At 42.8% G+C, this 16,532-nt stretch overlaps 1 protein-coding gene across 3 annotated transcripts; it reads right to left on the minus strand.

Moving 5' to 3' along the window:
- Positions 1–320: 320 nt before the first annotated feature.
- LOC113035035 (poly(rC)-binding protein 3) lies at positions 321–16,022 on the minus strand. 3 transcript variants are annotated; one of them, XM_080288296.1, is made up of 14 exons: positions 15,714–16,022; positions 14,377–14,417; positions 11,387–11,495; positions 11,221–11,244; positions 11,067–11,099; positions 10,843–10,959; positions 10,561–10,692; positions 9,975–10,103; positions 9,249–9,338; positions 5,695–5,736; positions 5,206–5,281; positions 4,276–4,328; positions 1,974–2,143; positions 321–722 (listed from the first exon to the last, which is right to left on the minus strand). In XM_080288296.1, the coding sequence occupies exons 3-14, from the start codon at positions 11,462–11,464 to the stop codon at positions 686–688; spliced, it is 981 nt and encodes a 326-aa protein (XP_080144422.1). In that variant the 5' UTR covers positions 11,465–11,495; positions 14,377–14,417; positions 15,714–16,022; the 3' UTR covers positions 321–685. The 3 variants fall into 3 exon arrangements, with proteins under 3 accessions (XP_080144422.1, XP_026046058.1, XP_026046061.1); XM_026190273.2 differs by having other exon boundaries at positions 321–1,636; XM_026190276.2 differs by lacking the exon at positions 14,377–14,417 and having other exon boundaries at positions 321–1,636; positions 15,714–15,836.
- Positions 16,023–16,532: the final 510 nt, after the last annotated feature.

Consider the following 16,532-nt stretch of genomic DNA (forward strand, 5'->3'; position numbering starts at 1 on the left):
CACTTTGTTTATGGGGTTTGTTTCCAAGTGTAGAAAACTGAATCACATCAGAAGGCTTCAGAATCCCTCATTTCTACAAAGGGAATAAAAAACACAAATCCTAAACAGTGTATATTCAACAAAATAGCTTCAACACTCTGAGATATTATCCATAATTTCGGCTAAGTGGGTATGTGTGGTATATACAATTATGGCTTAAAGCCACGAGTAAACAAGGGAGAAATCCTCAAGAGTCCAGGTTTATATTTATGACTCGGAGAAATCAGCAAAAACATGGAATTCTTTCACCACCGACAAAATTAGAACAAAAGCAACCAATCTGCATTTGTAAAAAGTCCCATTTATTTCAAAGTCATTTCATCAACAAACATAATAAATCTGCATTCTGGTATTTTTTGGTGGGTGGCGGTGGGGTGGGGGTGGGGGGGTGCCACACCAGGAACACATGAATAAAACATTTATTTAAATAACTGATCAGCACCCCGTTTCGGATGAAACAAGTCGAAGCCTTCCCCCACTCGCCGAGGCTGGAGAATAAACAAGAAACAAGCCGGTGTACGGTACGAGCGAGCGAGAGTTAGTCAGGCCAGTCCCTGCTTTACATGATTACTGTGTAGGGTGAAATCCACTAGAATCCAATGTGGCTTTAAGATAATCCCATCAGAACTGCAACAGTGCAACGCTACTACAGAACACCCAAGCCTGTTAGCACTGATGAGAGCCTATAGTGAAAGAGAGGGAGGGGAATATGACAGAAGAGTGGAACAATCCTTGTTAAAAAAAACAAAAAAAAAACCCACTTAACTTCTACAGTGAAAAACCAAAGGTTTAACAGCCTGCTGCCAACAAAAGCACCACGTCTTTTATTGCTAGTTGACATTTTCTAGGAAAAACTAGTCACACAGACAGAAAACTACGGTAAGTCAATAATTGCATCGGGATAAGTCTTCGTATAAAGCTCTGGAACACAAATCCATTTGAAAAATAGCTTTTTTATGAATACAAGCCTGAGTTACCCACATTAATTGTTATACATGTCCATGAGATAATACTGACTTAATATGCACCTCTACTGCCTCATTTAATTAACGAGAACATGTTTTGATACTGCCAGCCTTTCTGCCTCTGTCTAATGTCATCCTGATTTATGGGGAACAAATGTTACACGGGGAAAACTTACACACTGGTGTAAGCCGATTTTAGGCCTATATACTTGCCATCCTTTTTAATTAGGTCCTATCGGTTGGCTACGATGCCTGGGCTCAAAAGCAGGTGTCAATAAGGAGCAAACTTCTGCCGCTCTGACTTTTTGACGCCGGAGGTTGGCATTTTTGCGGTGTAAGGGCATAAACCCTGCGTTAGGCTGGAAGCGGCTGCTGGGTGGACGGCCAGCACGGGGAGCGTTTTCATGCCAAGCAGGCTGGAAACGGGGACGGCGTAGTGTGGGTTTTGGATGGCTGGTAAGGTGGAGGGAGAGTGGACGTTAATTGTGGTGGGGGCTTGGGTGGTGGCCGCCAGGACGGCCATAGAGGTTGCAGAAGTGGAGGCAGTGGAAGCAGACTGTGAGAAGCTCATGTTCAGGTCAACTGGGGTCGCAGAGGAAGCGACCTGCATTGTGTATTTAGCCATCTCTAAGCTGCAGGCCGTGACGATTGGAGGGGTAGTTGGAGACGGTGAAGGGTTAAGAGGAGAAAAATGGAGAAAGAAAAACGGGGAGAGGATGGGGGGAGAGACAAAGGATAAGGGAGGTGAGAAAGGAGAAAACAAAAGAATCAAAGAAGGAATGTGTTAAAAAGCAGAGACAATAAGGATTTTAATGCAGTCAAGAGAACGGAGCAGTGAGTTGGAACAAATCCAGCCTCACCCTGAGCACAATATCTCTGTCCCAATATAATAGCTCAGTGTTTGGCTGTCTTATCATCAGGCTGCGAGTGATGCCCTGCTGGACGTGGCTGTCCTGCGTAATGTCTTACCTGGCATTGATGAGGTACTGGGCCACACTGATGCTGGCTGGTGAACCTGTGATCGTGACTTGGCGCATGGCTGAGCCATCAGTGGCGCTGGCAATTTTGATGTGAGCTCCAGAGACCTGGCGAATCTCATTGATCTTGCTACCCTGTCTTCCAATTATGCAGCCAATGAACTGGGAGTTGGAGATCAGAAACATGCGAATAACAAAACAGGAATGCAGAAATTAGATTTTACAAAAGAACCTGGGAGCAACCGCCGTGGCCGTTTTCTGTAGAGGGAAACCACATTTCTCTTCATTATTGTGACAACAGAAAGCATATCTACGGTCCAATATGCCCATCAGATAAAACAGATGATACATAATTTATCACCACTAAAGCACTGGCTTTTATTTTTTACAAACTGATTGGTATTTTGGCAAATATGTTTATTTCTTGTCTGAGTTAAATGAGAAGGCAGGATGATATATTAGAAACAGAAAGAGCATCTATCTTGGCTCTGTCTGCAGTAGAAGTAGTAGTGTTGATGATAAACAAGAAATTATTTTTTAAAAATTATATGATAACATGTTAATATGCATATGGTAAATAATTCAGCAGCAGCCGTTATTATCTGGGAGACAGTGCAAAGAGAATAAGTGGCTGTTGCACCTTATCACTGGGTCCCACCTGCTATGTAATAGAAAAAAGAAGTAGATAGCTTGTCTATCTACTCTGAGTGACTTCATTATACTCTTCTGTAAACGCAGCAATAACATTGTGAATTATTTTGGTCACTAAGTAGTGCAGTGAAACTCTGACACCTTAATATTCCTACAGTGTGAAGTCAGCAAAATCCACCTCCAAAGCTCAGTAATTACCTCCGCCGAGGAGGTTATGTTTTTGGTAGCGTTTGTGTCATTCTTTCTGTAAACACATTAGCTCAAAAAAGGTTTGAATGAATTCTGATAAAACTTTGCAGGGGAGCAGAGCGAGGTCATGTTAACAATCCATTAAAATTTGGCTTAGACCTACCAGGGTCTTCAAGGTCAACTTAATGATTTATTGGTCAAAAATTGGAAAAAATGCCTTTTGACTCAAAAATTGTGATTCTTACAAGTATGGTATGTAAAAAAAAAAAAAAGATTTTGACCTCTGACCTCTTCTTCAAGGTTAAAAGATTGATCTGAAGGTCAAAGTGATAACTGACCTCTGACCTTTTACATTTTAGATCTGCCTATTGACCCCAAAACGTGTTATTTTAACTGCGCTACTAACTTCTTGCATAAAATACAGTAGAAGTCCATTAAAAGTAAGAAAATGAGATGCCTTGACAGAGGTTTGTGCTCTCAGGGTGGTTCTTGTTAATTATGTTGCTTGTTTGGACAGCGTAGTGCTACGTTTGTTAGCACGCTTGCTTCATGGTAAAAAGGTCCTGAGTTCATATCAGGGCTGGGCCTCTCTGTTTAGAGTTTTTACGTTCTCCCTGCACTTGTGTGGGTTCTCTTGGGGTACTCCTGCTTCCTCCCATAGTCTAAAAACACGTGTGGGTTTTGGTTAATTGGAGATTCTAAATTGGCTGTGAATGGTTGTCTGGTGATGTGTCCATGGTGTACCCTGCCTCTCGTCCTATGACAGGATAAGCTGCGGATCTCTGCAACTCTGAACTGGATACGTAAGAAACTGGATGGTACAGTGACTTCCTGGAGTCTTCATTATTTTCCCTCAATGCTCAAGAAAGACACTTCTTTTGCCCAAGAAATAGACACCCATTAAATATTACAACTTGTTGATTTTACAGTTTGGTTCAGTCATTATTAAACTAACAAGATACAACATTAAAATTCAGAATTGACAGACCAAAGCTGGGTATTTCTCCCCCTTTCCCTGCCTCCATGGTAAGCTTAGCTAACAGGCTGCTGGCTTTGTTTTTATGTTTACACACCTGAGAGTCAGTCTCACTCATCCAAGTCTCAGCAAGAAAAGTGCATTTACCAAAAAGATGTTTCCTACAACATCAAGTTCTGACATGATTCAGTACAGATGAAACCAGGACTGTCTGTGTCTGAAGCAGCACAGTTAACAGTCCTCTAACAGCCGTCCACAGACATCTTTTCAATAAATCTGTTGTGGATTCCTTTTGCAATAATCGATGTCAGCCAAAAGCAAGGACTATTTAATTTCCGCAGCTAAGTAGGTGAAACATTTGTGTCCAAACAATTCCTCATTAAAGCTGTCCTCCTAGAAAGTTTTAATGAAGCCAAATGCATGGAGATTATCAGTTCAGGTTTTAGTGCCGGGAGAACACAAACAATGTAACACTTACATCATTAGGTATTGCCAGCTCTTGTGAACTTGTGGGGGCAGATGCATCCAATCCTGCAAAGTAGGACAAGGAGCGCTACCAACAGTTTGGCACTAATGGCTTCCACTTTCATAGCACGACAAGTTGCCCTACTTTGTCTAGGTTATCACTGTTACACTGCTAAATTAAGAAGCAGAAAATAGCATAGGGCAAAATAATCATTCTAAAAAGACAATACATATATACATAATACATGCATGCTGCTTGACTATGACTACCACACCAATACTCGCTATTTAATCAAAATATTGTAATGTATTGTGCTGAGTTAGTTGTGACGGAATATATGAGTACGTGGGGTGGTTGAGGTCAGGGATGGTCTGGCCAAGACAGTGTTAGATTTGGAGGAGAAATGTTGCAAAAGGTGGAGGATGGGGTCAAAAACTTAGGATTTGTTTTTGTTTGGTTTTTCTTTGGAGAGGGAAACTGGGCAAATGGGGCTGAAATTTGGGTTTGATGGGAGAAATGGTGAGAAATTGTTAAATATTTACTAAACTGTAAATATTTTTGACATTTTTCACATTTCCCTGTCAGAGAAAGCTGCTGTTTTTTTCCTTTTTTAGCTTATATATCATTCTGTCTGCTTCAGTCTGTCGCATATTCTTTTCAGTGATAAATATTTCAGTGACTAACTTTCAAGGTAAAAAAAAAGAAAGCTGGGTGGCTTAACCTTAAAAACCTACAATTGTGTTGATTATTCTTGTTTTGTTTCTCATCTTATTTTCTTGTGAAAATCGATGAAATGCAGATACATCACCGCAAAGCCACCGTCTACTCTCAAAGAAATCCTTGATCCTCACTGAAGTGACAGCAGTGTTTTGATGGTGTGAGTCGAAGAGGAGTGATGAGAGAGGGATAGATGGACTTCCCTGGGGAGCCGTGGGTACGTACCAGGGAAGGTAGGGTTGCTCTGCCCAAGGGAAGGGAGGGGGATATGCTGCATAGCCAACTGGTGAAGCTTGGTCAACTGCAGGGTAGGAAGGAAGTTAGAGCTAACCAATCAAACTGGATTATTTCAGAGGAGCTGACAACTACAAAACAGAGCCAATCTGAAGTTCACAAACATCACACATGGTGTCAGTATCAAGAGATTCATTTTCCTCAGAAAGCATGCTGACTTCTCATAGCAGTCATCTGAAAATACAGTCACATCTCAAGCTACAAAGCTACAAGTGATCATGAACTCTGCAAATCTTCATTTCCATTTCAATCAGTGCATGCTGCTACCGTGGGTTAGTGTTAGTAAAGTCAACAGATCAGGGTTACTGAAATTTGATCTTCGCACAATAGGGTACACAGAGGGCGTATCGGTGGCTTGGAAGGAGTGGGCAGGAGTAGGTCATTAGGACTGATGTCAGTCACTCAAATGAACATACTTACATCTTGATGTGCAAAAGCATACTGCCCTGGAATTGCAAAGGCCTGGAAGGAAGAACAGATGAGATACGGTTATGTAATCGGGTGGTGCAGACATGTTATAACGTGTTACTTGAAAAATGAATTTGTCACAGACCATCAACAGGAAAGTCAGTGCAGTGAAAATCCATTCCTTTCCCCTTTTCCATGGCTCTAATGTTTATAGATCTGACGGAATTTCATCTAAATGTCATCTGCCTTCCCCCCCCCTCCTTCTCCGACCATTAGCTGGAAATCCAATAACATAAACAGATGTCTGATAGGTCAAAGCAGACTCTGCCAAATTCAGGACAGCGCCTGGGCAGCTCGTGGAAAACATCAGCCTTAGACACAACATGTAAACATGTGAATTATTCATGTAAAAGCAAGTTATTCCTAAATTTTCGGCTAAATGCATGTAAATATGATCAATGGTTGTATATATTTACTAGGGGTGCAACGATACACAAAATTCACGGTTCGGTTCGGTTCGATACTTTGGTGTCACGGTTCGATATTTTTTCGATACAAAAAAAATGTTCATGCCTTTTTAATTTGTCATTTATTAAAATTATAAATATATATATTTTAACTCAAAAGTACAGTTTTTAAATTTAATGTTGCTGAAACAAAAATAATTTAAAAAATAAATATATCTGATTGAGGAATCACTCATCTTTGGAAAAGAGAGTTTATTACAGAGAAATGGCTCTTTCCAAAATAAAAGCTATACTATACGCTTCTTCTGGGCTATATTCTCAGCAGCATATTGTAGCGGGTCAGGGCTGTTCGGGGTTCTGTTTGTACAGTTATGTTTTGTTTATGTTGCCATAGTGACGGGTGACGCCCTCTTGCTGCGACGGTGTGTCCTTCCGGGGTCAGAGGGCGCTCTGTGTGTTGTTGTTGCTGTGCGGTTGCCGCGCTGAGCAGTTAGCTAGCGGCAGTGTTCTTCTGCAGATGTCAATAAACGGCTGTGCTCCCTGGCTAGCTCACGGGAAGCAAGACCAAACAACACCTCCGTCTCCTCGTTGTCTGAGCTCGCCACATTGGTGTCAGAAGTGGGATGATGGTGGCACCCCATGTTCTGACCCGAGTGACTTTTCCCCCGCCTGTCGTGACCGGCAGTGCGCCAAAAGAAGGCACCTGGATATTTGCAAAGTGAAAGCAAAAAACAAGCGCAAATTCAAACGCGATTTCAATATGTCACATATTGACAGTGGCTCACCGATGCCAATGACATAATTACCCAGCTACATTTCCGAAAGAATGCAAAAGCATTGACATATATTTTTCCTTCCTACAATAGCCCGACGGGCAGGGCAGAGATAGATTTTGGTAGCCCGACTGGAAAAATCGCTAGCCCGATTTTGCAAGCCCTGTGTTACAGGCATGGCCCTTTAAGGATGAAGCCTGATGGGAAATGTATTCGGGATGTGTGTAGCGGGACTGCCGGGTGTGTGTGTGTGTGTGTGTGTGTGTGTGTGTGTGTGTGTGTGTGTGTGTGTGTGTGTGTGTGTGTGAAGAGAGAGAGCGGAGAAGGGGAAAAAGTAACGGTTAGCTACAGAAGAGACGGAAAGAAAATAAATAAAAGGAATATAATAACTCCCTCGACAGCCAGAGTTGTGTCGGCGATGCTCGCTGTGAGTAAACTGTTTCAGCCCACTGTACGCTGTGTTCGTGCCTTAGAGAAGAAATAAAGTTCGGTGAAGCAGTTTCCTACGCCTCCTTCGATCTTTTTGCTAGCGGAGTTGACCTGTATAGTAAGCTGTTGCCGGCTACGAGTCAGTTACGGAACCTTCAAGTAACTGCCAGAGGTTTCCTTACTACGGTTCGGGGCCGCGGATCTGGCGCGGTAACACCTGTATCTGATTGAGGAGTCACTCATCTTTGGAAAAGAGAGTTTATTACAGAGAAATGGCTCTTTCCAAAATAAAAGCTATACTATACGCTTCTTCTGGGCTATATTCTCAGCAGCATATTGTAGCGGGTCAGGGCTGTTCGGGGTTCTGTTTGTACAGTTATGTTTTGTTTATGTTGCCATAGTGACGGGTGACGCCCTCTCGCTGCGACGGTGTGTCCTTCCGGGGTCAGAGGGCGCCCTGTGTGTTGTTGTTGTGGCTGTGCGGTTGCCGCGCTGAGCAGTTAGCTAGCGGCAGTGTTCTTCTGCAGATGTCAATAAACGGCTGTGCTCCCTGGCTAGCTCACGGGAAGCAAGACCAAACAACACCTCCGTCTCCTCGTTGTCTGAGCTCGCCACATTGGTGTCAGAAGTGGGATGATGGTGGCACCCCATGTTCTGACCCGAGTGACTTTTCCCCCGCCTGTCGTGACCGGCGGTGCGCCAAAAGAAGGCACCTGGACATTTGCAGGACTTTGTGTGGGGCAATGGGGTCGTCGGGGACGACTGACCCCTTAGGCGGGGGCTATGTAGCGGGTCAGGGCTGTTCGGGGTTCTGTTTGTACAGTTATGTTTTGTTTATGTTGCCATAGTGACGGGTGACGCCTTCTCGCTGCGACGGTGTGTCCTTCCGGGGTCAGAGGGCGCTCTGTGTGTTGTTGTTGCTGTGCGGTTGCCGCGCTGAGGAGTTAGCTAGCGGCAGTGTTCTTCTGCAGATGTCAATAAACGGCTGTGCTCCCTGGCTAGCTCACGGTAAGCAAGACCAAACGACACCTCCCTCTCCTCCTTGTCTGAGCTCGCCACAATATTAAACATATCAGGTCCCCATAAGGAGAATCATGTGCTAACGGCTGTCTAAATGACTCGGGTAAAGTTTGTAACATGCATGCTTGTTGTTTTTGTCTGCTTCCACTTGTCTTTGCACTAGGATGATGTCGGCGTAAATGTGCAGTCATATTCGTTGTGTTCCCACTAGTGCTCCGTTATCGAGCTACCCCTGCGTGGGGCTAGAAGGCTAACACGTTAACGAGCTAACTGCTCGCTAACACACTAGTTCCCACCCATGTAATTGAGCATTGCGTGGCACATCCAACATACTGTTTTACTTTAGTCCATGACGCGCTTACCTTCAGGGTCATATGTCACATGAAAACCAAAATAATTCCAAACGCCAGATCTGAATGAGGGTGGGGAAGGTTCAATTTGCCATGTTGCAAGGAGAGCTTAACTTCTGTCTCGCTAGCTTGCCCTGCGCTCGTCCTTCTGATGATGCTGTCTGTGTTGAGCGCTCAGTGGATCTGCGCTCGACAGTGCAGCCTAGGCTGAGTAGTCGAACGCAGATTTACTGAGCGCTCAACACAGACAGCATCGTCAGAAGGAAAGTTGATAAAATAAATTACAAATTTTGTATTGTTCGATACATATGCGTACCGAACCGAAAGCACTGTATCGAACGGTTCAATATCGATACGAGTATCGTTGCACCCCTAATATTTACACTGTTTTGCCCGTTTAGTAATAGAAACACCCCCTGATGATCAGTGAAATTTTGAAATCACACAAAATAATAAGTCCACTCAACTGCTGCGTGTCTTTAAATAAGCTAAATTCAGAGCTAAACAACTCCCCTATGGCTACTTACTTGTGCAGAGTGCTGTGGTGCTAATACTGCATGGGTTCCAGCAGGTACGACCTTGGGACGGTAGGGAATAGTTGCGCCTTTCGGTGGAGACTGGAGACACAGTCGTGCAAACCAAAAAGGGAGAAAATTTATACACTGGCGCAGCTGAGAAAAAGAACTCTCACTGGCATTGATGCGTTTTATATCCTCCTTTATAGCACTGCCTGAATCTTTTTATATCCCATTCATCTGCAGAGAAAGTAACATAAAAGATCGGACCAAAGAAAACTGCGATACAACTGGGAGCACAGCTAAAAATGGGGAATTGGCAAGTTTTTGATCAAAATAGAAAGAGGTCAAGTGGATACTAAACCCAAAATCCAAACTCAAAGCTCCTCAGAATACATTAAGAGCATGTGCTGCGATGGGCAGTGTGAGAAAAGTTTAAAACGGGGTCTAAAAACGTGAAGAGGCTTTGACAGTACAGTGGTAATTTAAACGCTGACATTTTAACGATATGGGAAAAGTACTGCATCAATATCCAGTTTTATATGTTTGTTATATAATACACGTCTGGGTATATCAGACAGACAAGGTTAAGAACTATCAATATAAATTATCTGGGCTTTAGCTTTGAAGACATCCTGAATTTACTACCTTCCTCTGCTCTCTAAATAAATGTGACATACTTGACTTCTAAATAGAGCCGCTGAACGTGAAGATCATCTGCTGGCTGACAGCCCTTACCTCCAGCATCACAGAGCAGATGTGTCTTACACACTGAGTGATGGCCTGTGGAGTGCCGGAGATTGTGACAGCCCTCTCTGTGGAGTCCGGCAGCATGTCTCCTGCCACCTGAACCTGAGCGCCTGTGGTCTTAACATCACCAGACAACAGAAAATACAAAGGCTATTTATTGCTGAAAAGAGCACGCCATCACCCAGATTGAAATGCCGTTTCGAGCACCCCACAAATTATCCTGAACACATTTTGACATGCAGGGAGCAGCTGCAAGCCAAATAGCAATGTGCGCTCCAATATTTGAAGAGGCGCACACAAATATTGTCCATTCGGAATGAGTATTCAGGCCCTGCTCATCCTCGCAGGCATAATCAATGGGATTTTCACCCACCCCCCTCCCCGCCACCCCTCCAGAAAACATACACATAGCTTCATGTAGTTTAAGGCAGAGAAAAACAAGAAGATTTTGACTTGAGTGTTTGATACTCAGGGTGTCAGAGTGCCAGGGAGACTGTTTTCTGTGCTTGTTTGGGTGCAAAAAAAAACAACTTCCTGCTGCAACATGAAAAAAAAGAAAGAAAACGACTCATACCTCTCGGATTTCTTTGATCTTTGAGCCTCCTTTGCCAATCAGTGAGCCACACTGGCTCCCCGGGAAAACCAGGCGAAGTGTCACAGGTGGCTTGCTTGTCACGTTGCTGTTTGTCATTGCTGCGGTAATATCCTGAGGGAGATTTCCAAAATATGTTGTTTTTCAGTGTCGACTGTACGGAACATCAGCGTTATTTGACAAGTCTTTTTGTGTGTGTGCGCGTGTTGTGATGCAAGACTGGAGAAAAGGTGCAGCCAGTGTCTTTCATGCTTTTGGGCATACCTCTTCAAACTTTTGCGCAATCATGGAAAAGGCTCTAAAGATGCCCTCTGTAGGTCCTGTGATGGTGACTATCCTCTCAGGGGACGAGCCCTCTGATATGTTGATGCGAGCGCCACTCTGGAAGCAAAGCCCCGCGGTTATTCCAGCTGTGATTTGATTCGATCTGCCTGACAACGTGAAATTATACGCCCTTTCTCATTACAGATGTCAAAGCAAACACTCACCTCCTCCCTCATTTTCTTGACTGTTTCTCCTTTCTGAAATCAGGCAGGAAAAGAAGTCGGTTAGATTGGATTTATAAGAGGAATATAACAAGACAAACAGAAATAAAACAGCCAAAAAATCTATAAATGGTGATGGATTGTAAAATAAATCTACCTTCCCAATTATGCTGCCAACTTCCTGCGGATGAAAAGATAACAGCGGGACTTCTCTCAACAGTTTTTCAGCAGGATGTAAACATTTTAAAAGCTATTACGACACCGTTAGGCTATTACAACAAAAATGCACTGAATGATTTGAACTATTTACAAATGTCCATTACCTTTCCGTGCATCAGCAGCCTCAGCGTCAGTGTAACGTTCAAACTCCCATCTGAAGCCATTTCTTCCTTGTCAGACATTCTCGTTTTCCCAGATGTAAAGTAAAACACTCTGCAAGGATCGAGAAATAGTCAGGTAGTCAGGAAATAACATGTAAACTGAATGCATGCAGGCTGAAGTGAACATTACCGCTGTAACATTTGACTATTTATGCACAGGGTCTCATTCAGGCCTCCATCGGGTACTGCTGCTTTTTATCTTTTTATTCTGAATTTCCAGCAAACCTGTGATTTTTGGGTTATCCTCACTACTCGTGCTAACTACCCTGTTCTTCTGTTTACAGCTAAATTCCCAGAGCGGCCTGAAATATGCATCATTTCTTTTCCTCAACAAGATTCAGCTGGAAAGACCTTTCTGGCAAAATAAATGTTAAAAGCTTTCATGAAGTGCGTGTAAGCTGCATTACCACTGTGGAATCCATCTGTGGCACAGATGAAGTAGACCTCCATCTGAAATTGTTATGGATTATTACCTTAACGAGGATAAACGTTGAGTAAGTGGAAAATTCTCCAAAGATGGAACACTCACTTTTATGTTGCTTTACGGAGCCACGTACCCTTTTGGGGGATTTTTAACTTAAATGATGCTCTCTGAAGAGTCATGGACCATTGTTGCTTGTCTTCTGATCATGTAGTTGTGAGCGGGGGAAGATAAGCCTATCGCTGCGTGCAATCTTCACATGGGACTGTGTCTTTAGTTCCGGCTAAATACAAGTTGTGTGACTCTCTTGGAGAAGATAAGATATAAAGGAAGCTACTTGTGCTGGGGAGGCCTGAGGATCAATTGATGTGTGTGTCTGTTTGTGTGAGAAAGAGACAGAGAGAGAGACGTGTCTCTTAATATCACACTGACACCACGCAATGTCGACTCTGCTGTGGCCGCGTATCCAATTCTTTGTATTTGTAGAACAAATAAAGAATGTCTCGATGCAGTGAAGGACGGCCAGCTTATTGCACCGTAACAGACAGAGAGACGACTTCAAGTCTATAAAGCGCCAAGGTCGCAGTGTTCATTAGATCATCATGGTTCTGCTGAGAAGTGATTTTTCTATTTACTTTTAACGCTGGGCACGATGGAGAGTTTGTAGCTAATAAACAAGATAATCTAAATGGAGAAAAAAAAAGTAATTTAACAAGAGATTGATGTGATTGTGGACTAACTTAGTAATCACTCACATGTGAGACATTATCTAAAACCTTTTTGCAAATGATAGATTTGCTTCAGCTGAAATCTTGGTCATGTCAGAAAAAGCAGGAATATACTGGCTATAGTGGCTTGCTGTTGGCGAGCATGCATGAAGTACTCCCAGTTAATCTGCAGTTAAAGTCAATCCTACTCGTTTTAACAGTATGCCTAATGACAACCATCTCTCATTTCTTTATATTTTGCATCCAAGGAGCCAAACTTTACTTATTGAGTTTGACCAATAGTTCTCCAGGATTTCTGAAGGTGTTTTAAATACTGGCTGCTTCTCACTTAAAAGCTAGTTTTAGTTGTTCTCTTATTTTCATTCATATACTCCATATTGTATGTTGTTATGTATGAGGAAACATAAAATATAATACACATATACCAAAATATCATAAAAAGACTTTGTCAAAAAAATGTTTTTAGTGGACAGGTGGCTGTGAAGAAGCCATTCTTAAGGAAAGTAAACAGGGAGAAAAGGCTGAGGCCGAATTACTTAAGAACTATACAAAAAGTCAAAAGTATCAGGTCTTATGAAATGAGGAAGACGTACATCACAGACAGAGGTACAACAGTGAGTGTCTACAGCCATCTGTAAAACATAGTGGGTGCTCTGTCATTGTTTGGGGCTGTATTTTTTAGCCAGTGGTGTTGGAGATGTCAGATTTCCACCCACCATGCGTCAGATGGGCAGCAATATCATTTTTCAGCATGACATTGATCCAAAAAAACACTGCCAATGCAGTAAAAGCACAATGGAACACTATCAGTCATGTATTGGTCTCCCTATAGCCTGGTCATCAACGTCTCTGATACTGTGGGATCATCTCGACAGAGAAAAGAAGAAAAGCCAGCCAACATCTAAATAAGAGCTTTGAATGGAGGAGAAGTATTGCTGAAGACTACTTAGAAAAATTACAAGAAAGCTTGTCTAAAAGAGTTCAGGCTGTGTTGAAGAATAAAGGTGGTCAGGTTTGCTTCGTCTACTGTATTTCCATCTATCGTTTAACTAAGGCACTGCATCCGTTTTCCACTTTGATATAAAAATATACAGAAATGAGGGGTTAATCAGGACTTTTGTTTAGTATTGTACACTTGTTAACTTTTTAATAAAGAGTTGGATGAGACATTGGCGTAACATTGTGCTGAACATCGGGGGGGGGGGGGGTCAAGATCTCTGTCTAAATAAATAAATAAATCTGCATAAATTCCCAGATGTTTAAACGTGCAACTATTTTGCTGGTAATACTTGAAATGAGTAAAGACATTAACGGCCTATTTATGCAAAATAATTTATAATTTTATTAGGGGGGTTATATTGGTAGGGTCTGATTATTGGGGGGGTCATAACCCCCGTAACCCCCGTGGAAATTACGCCCCTAGGATGAGAAGATTGACACTATTCCTTTGTCTTTATGAAGTAGGGTTCTAGCCAGTCAGCTTAGTTTAGCATGAAGACACAATTCTGCATCTTTGTTTAATCAATAACAGAATGAATCACAAAAACAATACACTATATCTGCCTGCCTCCTTCACTGGCTCAGCCAGTTGGCAGGCAAACAGTGGAGCTCTCCAGGAGCTGTTGAACCCAGTCAAGGATTTAGTGACCTTTGGACTGAAACAGGCTAAGCTAACAGGCTGTGGCCTCATACATATGTACAGATGGATAACCCTTCAATGCCAAGTGTTTCACAAAAAGTGTCATTTTTATGACCTTCCCATAGATCCCAGCTTTTATACTCACACAAACCAATAAATACAGTACTCTGTGCCGCCATTCCACACCTAGAAAAAAGAAGAACAGCGTGATTGTGTGGGTTTGATTAAGACATGCTAGCACTAACAACAAAATTCATTCAGGAGGTATCCAGTTAAAATGTTGGTAATATCAGTGTGATGACAAGCAAACAAAAACGGGGTTTCCCAGCAGCAGCGAGAAGCTTACAATATGGTATTGTTCTAGCACATTCCAGTGTTGATAATACCAGACTGGGCTAAAGGCCTTAATCCAACCAATATCTTGAATAAGTGGAGGGTGTCTTTCTGCTAACAAGAAGCGCAGCTATTCTCTCCTCTGTGCATCATTATAAAGTTCCTGTGAATACATCGAATAAAGCGAAACATCTCTGTCTAATCCTATAGGCCGGGATTTGTTTAGCTAATGCTAAGACCCTTTTGACCTATTTCTGTCACCTCTAGCATGCAGGCACCCACTCAAGACTTCCCGAACAAAACGCTGGTGCACAACAGCACCCACAGAGTATACATGATAAAACAGATAATCTACAGGAACTCAGCTCCGGGAACAGGCAGCCAGAAGTGTGCTTCAGACAATAAAAACAGGGTATTATCCCTCGGGGGAAATGGAGAACAATGTCTAAGTGGATTACTTGAAGGATTTCGTATGAAAATATATTCAAATTTGGAGGCTAAGACGAAGAATGATAGAACATTTTGAAATTGAAACAGTACTGATAAAATTACAGCATTTCAGGAGATTATGACTTGCAATTGTTCTCCAGTTTAGGAGCAATGCTCTTAAAAGACAATGTTTCAAATTACTTATCTCGCTTATCACAACAAGCCAACAGCATTCGCTTCTTAAAAATCTCGAGCAATGGCTATTTATAGCTATTTTGTGAGCCACCACATATCAGTATATAAGTGTGAGTCCTCTCAGTGTGGCATTCCTCCATCAACACAAAGCCTCCAGTATTGGAGATTCATCACATGTCTGGCTTAATGTGTTAATTAATTCAAGCCCAAACTATCTCTTAGGGGAACGGTGCAACAAAATGCATTTACAGCACAGCACAGAGTACAGGAAAAACAAGCAGCTCAAATTATCTCAACCTAATGGGAGTCAGGAGTAGTGCATTAAAACAAAGCCTCTCATTACTCAGCTTCCATTAAAAGTCCACAACCAACAACTTCAGCTTTCTTTCTGGCTAAACCCCAAAGTTACTGTTGTATGCAACAATGTTCCCAACAAATTCTCTTCAGTGAACAATCACCAGCTTGCATTTGAAGCCCAGTGCGAGGCCTGTAATGCATCAAGAATGAGTGGTTTAAAGTACTGACCTTATATACAAAATACTGCTTCCGTGCTCTTATTTCTGGTATTCAAAAAGAATGGCGCTTTAGTTTGTAGTCCGTGCTCAACGTATGACCCTTTGTTGTCAGTTATCCACAGAGTGGACAGATGGCTCCCTGTGCCCTCAGACCGGCTGGAGCGGAGGCTGGCTTTGCTATTAGTCCCTCAGCTTAGCCCAAGATAAGCCCCTACGCAGGGCAAGTGAACCCGCATCTCTTGCCTAATTCTCCCTGTCACAGTCACCAAAGAGGCGTTCCTCCGCATGGAGTTCCACTAGCTGAAGAGGCCTAAGGGCAGGGCAAAGAGGCTCTCCGGCTGGACAGTGTCCAGCAAAGATAGAACCAGCTACAGTTACACCACAACAAAAAGACCCAGGAAGGTCTAGCCTTTTGCAGTCATCAAAAAAGCACAGTGAGATGGTGAAGAGAAGCTTTGTTAACCGATGTTGGTTCGTGTCTAACGGCTCTGCATGACTGCTGTGTTTTTCATTAGATTTTCTGAGAGCTTCCTGCCAGCACAGGGCAGGATTTTCTCTAAAAATAAATCTCCTTGTAAGAAATCTGTGCTTTCTTACAAGGAACTTGACTAATTGAGGGGTGGAAAGGACAATGTGGCGTTTGAGGTATTTAGTGATGTTAAGCACAATGTCTTCGTGGGGGGCTTTGCCCACCCCCCTTCATACGGCCTCTGCCCTCCCCCACAACAAGCCCTTCTGCCCTTGTAATGAGGCCATACTGGATACAATACAGCCCTTCTGCACAGAAAAAATGTATTCAGCTGAGACCCAAATTTGTGAAGGAAATGAA

The sequence above is a fragment of the Astatotilapia calliptera genome, chromosome 13, assembly GCF_964374335.1.
Source record: "Astatotilapia calliptera chromosome 13, fAstCal68.1, whole genome shotgun sequence".
NCBI classification, from domain to species: Eukaryota; Metazoa; Chordata; class Actinopteri; order Cichliformes; family Cichlidae; genus Astatotilapia; species Astatotilapia calliptera.

Bases quoted from the DNA above. Each gene is read 5' to 3' on its own strand.
- LOC113035035 (XM_026190273.2), bottom strand. From the start codon at position 11,464: ATGTCTGACAAGGAAGAAATGGCTTCAGATGGGAGTTTGAACGTTACA. The intron at 9,339-9,974 runs GTAAGGGCTGTC...CTGTGTCTCCAG, and splicing joins TCTGCTCTGTGATGCTGGAG to TCTCCACCGAAAGGCGCAAC. The intron at 5,282-5,694 runs GTAAGTATGTTC...CCTACCCTGCAG, and splicing joins ATGCTTTTGCACATCAAGAT to TTGACCAAGCTTCACCAGTT.